The sequence below is a fragment of the Polyodon spathula genome, chromosome 2 (assembly GCF_017654505.1).
Source record: "Polyodon spathula isolate WHYD16114869_AA chromosome 2, ASM1765450v1, whole genome shotgun sequence".
NCBI lineage: Eukaryota > Metazoa > Chordata > Actinopteri > Acipenseriformes > Polyodontidae > Polyodon > Polyodon spathula.
The window spans coordinates 38,831,629-38,841,948 of NC_054535.1; the positions used below are offsets into that span (position 1 = coordinate 38,831,629).

General features: G+C 36.4%; 1 protein-coding gene across 2 annotated transcripts; it reads right to left on the bottom strand.

The window, feature by feature from the left end:
- Nucleotides 1-715: 715 nt before the first annotated feature.
- LOC121296247 (caspase activity and apoptosis inhibitor 1) lies at nt 716-9,932 on the bottom strand. Of its 2 annotated transcripts, XM_041221590.1 has the most exons (7): nt 9,567-9,932; nt 8,924-9,106; nt 8,544-8,628; nt 8,371-8,446; nt 7,936-8,031; nt 5,797-5,864; nt 716-2,381 (listed from the first exon to the last, which is right to left on the bottom strand). In XM_041221590.1, the coding sequence occupies exons 1-7, from the start codon at nt 9,666-9,668 to the stop codon at nt 1,978-1,980; spliced, it is 1,014 nt and encodes a 337-aa protein (XP_041077524.1). In that variant the 5' UTR covers nt 9,669-9,932; the 3' UTR covers nt 716-1,977. The 2 variants fall into 2 exon arrangements, with proteins under 2 accessions (XP_041077524.1, XP_041077530.1); XM_041221596.1 differs by lacking the exon at nt 7,936-8,031 and having other exon boundaries at nt 9,567-9,931.
- Between the last annotated feature and the right edge of the window lie 388 nt (nt 9,933-10,320).

The window sequence follows — 10,320 nt, forward strand, 5'->3', positions numbered from 1 at the left end:
CATCGGTGCAAACTGGGAGCTTCCACAGCACAGAGGTTGAATACTTATGCAAGCAAGATATGTCAGTTTTTTATTTTTCTTAAAAATATTTCCCAACATAAAACCAATGTCACCTTACAATAATTGATTCTGAGTATCAGTGTTTAAAAATAAAATATCAAACAGAACGAAATTTCAATGTACCATTTGTAATTCAGTAATATGAGAGAATTGGTCAGGGGTTTGAATACTTTTGTAAGGCACTGTCTATATATATATATATATATATATATATATATATATATATATATATATATATATATATTTGTATCTTTGATCAAATCAACCCCACTCTAACATACAGTAGGTATGTCAACCTCAAATTCTTATAACAATATACAGTGCTGGAACTTCAAGTCACATGACCTGTGGCAGACATATTAGGCGATAAGTCAACATCATGGTCACCAACACATTAAGCATGCAGAGTTTATAAAACCCTGAAAACACACTACCTGATATTGTTTCTGAGATAAGAGGCATTGACAATGTGTCGGGGGCAGCTTTGCAAAATAAATTGTCACTAACGGGTTCATTTTCTTGTACGTTACGTAGGGAATCACAGAAAACGTGTAAAGTCTTGATGTGTTAGATATGGCAAGCATCTTGGGTCATAGGTCAAAGTGAAGGGTGATTTTGCCTAAGGAGTTTCCATCACACAAAAAATGTGTAGTTGTCAGCTTAAATGTTTAATGAGAAATTAGTAAATGCAGCAGCAGCAGCAGCACACAAGATCCCGTCACAGGGATGCTTAATTTAACATACCTGTAACCAATATCACAGTAAACTTAAGCACCTGCTAAAACTGAGAAGTTGTATCTGGGACAAATTTCAGCCATCACAAATAAAGTATGGGTAATTACTATTGACAATATTTACATAACTTTATTAAATGTTTAACCCAGAAACAAAACAAACAAAAAACATTATACAACAAATTACTGTAAGGTGAATTGAGGAAAAATAGAGGTTTTTCTCAGACAATAAATGCTAATAGCCCACATTCCTTTAATGTTAGTAAGATTTTCCTAAATATCACACACATAAATGATACAATCACAAAATGCTAACATATTTATTGCTTTGTGTCAGTTTGAATGTTACAGTACTGATGTACCATTATCACAAACATGCTGACATACAACTTAAAATAAATGTGTTTACAGAACACTCTACAAGAAACACCTTACTGTAACTTTGCTTTATCCTGTTTAGTCCATATCACAGCAATACATTCTTCAACAAAAACGACATGGTTTCCATATTACTTTTCACACATCATAGATCAAAATCAACTTGAATTACTTTTCCAAATTTTCTGCAGGCAAAAAAGTTTGTCATGTGGATAACAGTGTATCAGATCAGGCTCCCTCCTGCTTGTTTTCTGTTCCTACAAGCCAAGTATTTGCACCAGCATTATTAAAGGAAGGTCATGAAATGGATTTTCTCTATACTGGAGTAAAAGCTGAGAAATGTATTTCCATCTAATTTATGATCGATTTGTATAAAAATATCAAAATCAGTTGTTTTTGGTGATAATTACTGTATACCACTGCCACACTGGATACAGCAAAGGTATTGTGTGTGTGTGTGTGTGTGTGTGTGTGTGTGTGTGTGTGTGTGAACACAGCTCAGTGTTTTGAAACACTTTGAAGTTGTGTCACATATAAAAATGCTAAAGCAATTTCAAAATAACAATTAAAAAATGCAAATAAAAGATTAAACATTGAAAGATTGGTAACTGCTTTTCAGTCTCATTTCTACATTGATATCACAACTCCAAAGGGATGTAAAAATAAAACAGACAAAAAACACATTTAGGCTTCATTAAAATTATTTCCTTAACAAAATAAAGATATGACTATAAAAATCAGATGGTGGTACACAGTAATCTCCAAGACCATAGAAAAACTACTTTTGTTGTACTTTTGTGGAATCTTAACCACAGGCCTGTTTCTTAACCTCATTAGCTTTCATTAGCGCTTTGATAGCCCTGGCCCTCATCTCCAACTCAAGCAGCTCCAGCTGCTGGGCTGAAGGCTGCACCCCCGCTGAGGCAGGGCCAGGCAAAGCCGCTGCCACCACCACCTCTGTAGCTGCTGCTGCCACCACTGCTTCTTTGGGCTCCTCCTGGCTAGGTCCACCCAAGGCCAGTATCTCATTTACACTCTTTTCAATGTCACTCTGGAGCTCCTTCTTGGAGTTGGGGGGATTCACGACTGGGCTTTCAACAACCTCCACAATTTTCTTCTCTTCAGTTTCTTCCTTATGGCCTTCTATTTCGCTGTCATACGTGTCTGCATTGATGCTGAGGGCGTCACTCTCCTCCCCCGAGGCACCACCTTTGGTAAAAATAGAGCACATTAATATCAGAAAGAACTCACATTAAGACTGGGTGTAATTTTATAATAGTAATGCAAATGGCAGAGGTTGTGAATAAAACCAAAGCATCCCCACAGGGTAAACAAACTGAAAGTCTGTTATATGTTTAACCACCCAGCTGCTTATCCTGCGATTTCCGTGTGGAGCGCAAACAAGTCCAAATTCTTCACTCCCGTGAGACTAGCATGTATGCGCTTATATGTGCATCTGCAAAGTTTAACACGTTTCTAACGTGCTTCAGCTAATTAATAAGTTGACAATAGAGTAAAGTTGTCTACAGTTTTGATTCTCACTGGCAGATGGCAGCAGTCCCTAAGAAATGTGCTTGACAGACCGGGTCATCTGTATATATACAGCTGCGAGTGAAAAATGAATGCTGTGTATCTACAGAGAATAAAATGAGGAGTTTTTTATTTGCTGGTGTTACAAGTTGTAAGGAAGCCTTTTCAGGAGATGTACTGGTCAAAACAACGTATGTATTTATTGTAGCTATACTTCACAGATAACAATTCATATAACAGCACTATACACCCATGCCTGTAACTGCATGATAGTGATACTGTATATGATGTGATTGAAAAGTTTTCAGATGTATATGTGCTAGATAAAGACGTTAGCATTGATGAGGGTTTGAAGTGTGTCTGCTTTGGAATCTATCACACAAATTATTTCTCAAAAGGAATATGCCTACACAAGTATTATAATGTCATTATAATGCTGCCATTGTAACAAATTATGTTATTTAGACTTATATAATGCTCCCAATGGAAAAAAAAAAATGATGTTGTGATCTATGTTATAATGCTACAATTGTAAACACTTTGTTGTTATTTTGTTATTTAAGTTCTATTTAAATAATATATTTTCACTTTTCATAATAACAATAAAAAAGAGTGTATTTTAAAAAACAAGACAAGAATTATTTTGAAAACTGTCCAAATTGCTTATGAGGGCCAAGAATGAAAAATCTGCAAAACAAACCAAAATTGCATTTTTAGCATGGAAATTGCCAAGAAAAGGGGCAGCTGGGTGGTTAATGCGAACATAAGAATAATATAAACCAGCTTTGTAACAATGTCAAGGTAACCAACACATACAGTCCAGTGTTTATATGACCCTGAAAATATGAAATCGCTGCCTCAAATGGCCTCAAGATATGTAGCTTTAATAATGTGGTAGAAGCAGCTTTATAAAATTACTGCCACAAAACTGATACTTTTAGTTTACAATACAAAAGACCAAAGGGTACAGTTGTGAACCAAATATAAAGCAAATATTTCAGATTGTGAGGTGTCTATTATCAGTAAAGCAAAATGTCACAGTTGCCCCCCCCACATTTTTCTCTTTCAAGATTTACAAAGAGTAACGCAATTACAGGTAATTTCCTCTCAGATAGCTGGCTAATAATACTGTGTGTGAACCTGCTATCTGAGTTGTAATTGTTTTCATGTACCACTAGGGGGAGGTGTGAAACTTTGTGTGACAAATGTATTTTAGTTCGCGGTGTCAGTGATGATAGCTAGCTAACTAGCAAACATTTTCAAACAGCAGTCCTCTTAGCTAACGCAGAATGGCAAAACGCACTAAAACTTTGGAAGCGTACTTCTCAAAGCAAAATAAACTTAGTACCAGTATTCAAACTGAGCATGAACAAGCACAGGCAGGCCTACCCAACATTACTGTGTCCCATCCTGAAGAAACCGATGTATCTGCACAGTCAAAGCACAAGCCAGACATTCTGCCAACAGAGCAACATGTAATATCAAGCCAACACTTTAGCCTCAACTGCCTATAGAACGAGATCCCATTCACGGGGTAGGAGACAGTTTGAAATCTGTCGAAAACAGACCCTATCAACCAATTACTTCATTTCCAGTGACTATGGGAAGGAAATTCAGAAAAGAGTGGTATGTAATCTACTCCTGGCTTGAGTACAGCCCAACAGTTGATAAAGCATTTTGCTTCACATGTCGTGCATTTGGTGGAGGCGGATACACAGAGGAAACCTTTCGGAAGATAGGGTTTTCAAATTGGAAAAAGGCACTTGAAATATTAAGTGATCACCAGAAATGTAATGCACATATTTCTGCAGCAGTTAAGCTTTCTGCTTACATTCGCTAGACTGGTAGCGTTGCCTCAAAAACTAACACAGAACACAGCAAGCAAGTGGAAGAAAACAGGCAGAACTTGAAAACAGTGTGCGAAAGTCTCGTTTTTTGTAGTCGCGCAGGTATTGCACTGCATGGCCATGATGAATCTGTGGGGTCTTCGAATAGAGGGAATTTTTTAGAATTGATGGAGCTGAGAGCAACTGACAATCCTGTCATTGAACGTATCTTTAAAAAACGAGAAAAGTCCTACAGCTACGTACAGAACAGACATCAGATCTGATCTCAATAATGTCAGACCAATTAGAAGGTGAAATTGCACAGCGTGTGCGAGATGCAGGCATTTTTGCCATTATTGTCGACGAAACGCAGGACAACAGCAGACACAAGCAAGTTGCAGCTGTGCTTATGTACGTTGACAGTGAATAAACTGATGGAATTCTATGGGACAAGAAAGACAAAGCTCAACATAGAGCGGGACGTTGCTATTGATTTGGACAGAGTGAGCAATATTCTTAATGTGATGAGCAGTTCCAGCAGGCGGCGTCTTCCTAATCTACCTAATGTGTTTTGACAATAGGAATGTTTTTTGGTTTAGTGATTGCCAACATGGCTGCATTTCAAAATATACTCCCTGAACACATTAAGTTCAGGCAGATGATTAAAATTCATCAAATTCATTAACACCCCCCTCCCCCTCCCCCCCAATTTGGGTCTTAAATTCCACCCATGATAATATGGCAGACATTTATTGTTTCAGGTCAGGTAAAGGGAACAATTATATTCTGTCCAAGGAGTCAAAAATGTTTAAATGTCATCCAAAACCATAAGATTATAGTGCATTTTAGTTAGTGTTCACATTGGATTTGTTACAGTCTCAGGTCAGTTCCTTTGGTTATCTTGGGAACCTTAAAAACGTATATCAGGTCCGTACTGTCAAGGTACAATTTACAGCTTCCGGCTTTTTTTAACTGATTAAATAATGCTGCTAAGCATGCATTGTGTAGCTGCAGACGGTTTTGGGTAATAGCCAAATGTGCATGGTACATCTCCACACACAGCCAAACTGACAATTACAATATTGAGTATACGTTTGGAAAATTAATATATTTATGATAACATGCAAGAATAATTTTCAGATTTTACAGATACTGAGTGCTACACAATGTATCTCTGTGTGGAGTGGCAGTCAGTTAACCTCCCTCAAAATACTGCATTTCTCAGGACAGAGGTACTGCCCTGAAGTGTAACCTTAAGACATATACACCTTGCTTGAGGTCTTCTTGTTCAACATTTTCTTTCAGAGATGAAGTGGAATCCACATTATTGTCCTGCCTAGAGAAGAAAAGCATTTATTATACACACAGTTGTATTATACAGGTTGTATATTAAAATAACACATAGGACATTGTCAAATACAGTTGTCTACTTTTATTACAATTAAACATACTAAAAATAGAAAGTGTACCCCTGGAAGAAAAAAATTACTAAAAAAAAACAGCAGTGGGATGGTCAGGACCAATATTGCTTTTTAGTTGCCTCTCAGATGACACCTTACCCACCTGAGGTAAACACTGCTGGCAAAACACTACTGATGCAAAAAAAAATGTAATTAAACGCTGATGTAATGTTTTAACCCTGGTCCGCAACAGACTTTCTGGTGGACGAAGTTGAAGAGATTGTAGAGAAGACAGCAGTTGAAATTGTTACTCTGTATTTTATCAGATTTGTAAACTGGTTTGAGGAATGGAATAAAAAAAAAAAAAGCCTTCATAGTAATACTTTCACCAGCATGAACCATGCGTGTGGGTCTGGGATATCAAGTGTGATGAGAAGCAAGAATATAATGCAAGGCTCCCGGGACACGGCTTCCCCTATCCTTTACACAAACACACATTATTATTAATTATTATTTTAGTTTTTTTAAATCATCCAGGTAATACAACTGTGTGCAGTGCAAGCTTCAGAATGTTGACAGGCTCATGATACTCTGCGTTATACAATAGTTCCCACTGTGGAGATTTGGAAAACATGGACCCAGGTACGTCTTTGATTGGAGAAGACTGAACACTATACTGAGTTGCGGCCCTTTCACATGACCTTTCGTGGGCAGATGTGTGTTTTACTGAAATCCATTTCCGGCTTTTGTGGATTCTACTGCTATGCCATTTTGTTCTTTATTCTTTTAGACAGAAAAAAAAACATTCTGGTTGTGGCATTTAGTATTGGTTTCTTCCTGTTAAAAAATTGTCAAAACTTTAATAAATGAAGAAACATTAAGATTTTGTACTGGGGTTAACAAACATCCCGGAAAAAGTGGGATTGTCCCAGTTTTCAGCCTTAAATTTTTGTATAAAAAATTACAGTATAATTGTTAAATCGTCCGGGTTTGGCTTATTGTATTTACATTTTTTATAAAACTGTAGCAGTGAGCTCTGCAAGTAATTGATTGTACAAAAGTCAAATAAAAGAAATGTATCAATTACTTGTTTAATAATTCTGGTCATGTGTTTACTAATTAATTAACCAATTCTTATTTTTCTAACCTGGCATTTTGTACTTTTAATGTTTTGGTCAGATGGCGACAGAAATAATACAATTGTTATGATCTGCAATAAATACAACTGATGTTTAACTTTTAAATGATGATTGTGTCATTATATACAGTTATTTTAACTGCTTCAGAGTTGCTATGGCATCAACAAATTGAAGAAAAAAAAAAATATTGTTTTTCACTCTAGAAATCTGGTAACCTTTCCGTTTCTTTAATTGACAGTCCAGGACCCTAAATGGGATCATGTTTTGTACAGCCCTGTAATGTGACTCAAAAGTATGTCCTAGGAAAACTAGTCAGAGTGTATACTGTAGTTGCAGGCAACCCCTAGAGTCCTACAGTAAGTGTGTGTGTGTGTGTGTGTGTGTGTGTGTGTGTGTGTGACAGGAAGAAGGGCAGGATAAGATATCTGCTGTTCTTGAAATAAAGAAGAAAGATTGGATAAGGAAAAGTAGCAACAACCTAGAGGGATTGGGCTGGAATCCTTCTGCTTAGTGTTAACAGTTCTGTGCAATGGGGAATATGGGGGCGAGTGGGTTGTCTACAGCCATCCATGGGAAATAACCACAGCACTCCATGAAAGTCCATGTGATTACGTTGTTTATACAACAAGTTCACTGTATTGAAAAAGAGTATGGATTTGGAGGACTGCTTTCCTTAGATTAAGCTCTGCATATCTGCTTAGTAATACAGTGTAATTGTGAACAGTGTCTCAACCCTGTTTAAATATTATTATCCTCCTGGCTTAAAACATGAGACATTTTATATTATTGGAAAAATAGAGAAATGCTCCTTGGGCATGCCTCCACCATAAAAATTCCAGGTTGCCTGAAATGAATTTCATTCACTTACTTGCTTTTTTCTGTGTAAGCCAGGCAGACCTCTGGAGCAGAAGCAGTGGCAGATTGGGGTTGATTAACCTCTGCAGCATGCCTCGCTGAACCAAGCCTTTGTAAACATTAACCAGGGGAATAACAGTGGCCTGGCTTCAATGACTAGTATTGTTATAATCATTAATATTAATATTACCTTGAAGTTCCCCACATAAAACAACCAAAGAGCTTAACATGGCTTGAAAATGTGGCAAAGCTGCAGTGTATGCTGTGAATACGGTATTACATTTCTGCCTTGGAATGCACTGCATTTAAAGAATCAAGCAAGTACGGTTCAAATGTTATAAATCAATTACAGTCCCAAGGGACAACACATTTGTTTGAAATATGTAAAAAAAAGGCAAAAGTAATAATAAAACAAAGATCTGCCATACCCATAGAAATATACACTTACTGGCTCTCTGTTTCTGCATTCCTTTCATTTTTCTCCCTCTCTTCTTCAAAATCAGAGAATCCTGTGAAATCGTCACCTTTACAAAAAGAAAGTATAAGTGTTTTAAATACACAGTTACTTTAGAATGTTATCTAGTCATCTTTATTCAGGCAAAATGTTAGAAACCCTTTTACCTTCAAGAATGTGGAGAAGGTTCTTCTGAGAAAGCTGTTCTAATTGCTCCATACAGAGCTGCTTGATTTCATCACAGGTGCAGTTCTGAAAATTAGAAAAATTAACATTTTCATGAAGTGTTTTTCACTTGGTTATCGCATTGAAATTCAAAAAACGGTAGGCGTAAATACTGTCGTTCCCTAGGTAAAACTGGTATTTGATATAACAAATTTAAAAAAAATAAAATAAACATTTGCTGAATTCTAATCTAAAATGTACCAATGGTCTTTCTGGGATTGATGAAATCAAACAATGAAGTGTGCACATGTTACATGCCTGTCATTTCCTCGTGGCCAGCCTTGCCTATAATCTGAATACAGAACCCTACTGCAAAGGATACCTTCAACTCGTCAGGAAGCATTTTCATAAGCTTCTTTTCCCCGATGACCCGGAAGCACTGTTCCAGTAGCTCCTGTTTGTCTGTGACATAGGCACTGATGGGCTTGAATGGAACATTGAGATTTAGTCCTCCTTCTTCTATGTCACTTTGTTCAACCTGATTCTCCAAGTTGCCTTTTAAATCCTGTTTAAAAAAAAATACAAACCTGTAAGACATTTCAACTTTTTTTTTCCCCCTACGGTGCCACATATATATATATATATATATATATATATATATATATATATATATATATATATATATATATATAAACAGCAGGTGCCTTGACCCCCATCAAATAACTGTGGAAATAAGCATGGATAAATAACCCCATAGGAAAATAGAGATATCACAGGCCACAAACTGACTGGAGCTTTTTGCTGAGTAGTTGTGATAATATAATAACCTTAATACAGGTGCGTTTGAAACTACGTAATCCTTATTATCTGCCTCTAATCAGGAATGTTGGCGTTTTTAAGAAAGTAACGTACAGATTTATGAATGTTATGCAATGTTTTTTTTTTGTTAGTTTTTTTAAGAAAAACAGGTAGAAACGTGACTCCAATGTACCACTGTACTCCGCACATTTAAATAATATATTTACCTCGACACTAGGTTCTGTAATTCGCCTTTTTCTTTCCAAACGGCGTCCCTCAGAATGTGAATGTTTTCTTTTCTTCTCTTTTGCTGACTTTTTACCTGTCATTTCAATTACACCCGTGTGCTGTGCTTAAATATTATTTAGCGTATGCTGGACTCATTCGGTTTAGAAGAACTTAAGTTAAAAAAGAGGACGTGCTCTAGTACAATACTGTGTGGAGATCGAAATCAACGATAATTCTCGCTGTGATATTTTAAAAGAAAACACTAGATTGCCTCTAAAATATGAAAGATGAGTACCGGTATTTAATAAACTGTTAAACTCTGCCACTAGTTTTCAAGATATTGTTGTCGCACAATGATTACATCTTCCTTTCAGTTTATACTTGAGGAAGTAAGACAACGAATAAATGGCGCCGCCTAGTGCCGAGTCGTAGGTATTGCAACTGTTTGTAGACGTTACACCACGACAGTAGGCTATACTGTCTATTGTTATTCTACAAATGATGGCAGCCGAATAACCCTCGAGGGTGTAAATTGTAGTAAAGTTTTTTTTTTTTTTTTTTTTTTATTAAAAAATATTTATTTTTTTAGTGTACGGGTAACCATTTACAAATATCTGTTCTATTCAGAAGCACTAGAAGACAGAAAGTACAGTTTTTCTAACTATTAAAAACATTTACAATACAAACAAGTGTCAGCCCCTTTGGGTTACTTATATCTGTGACACTATTGTCAGAAAATCTAAATATTATAGC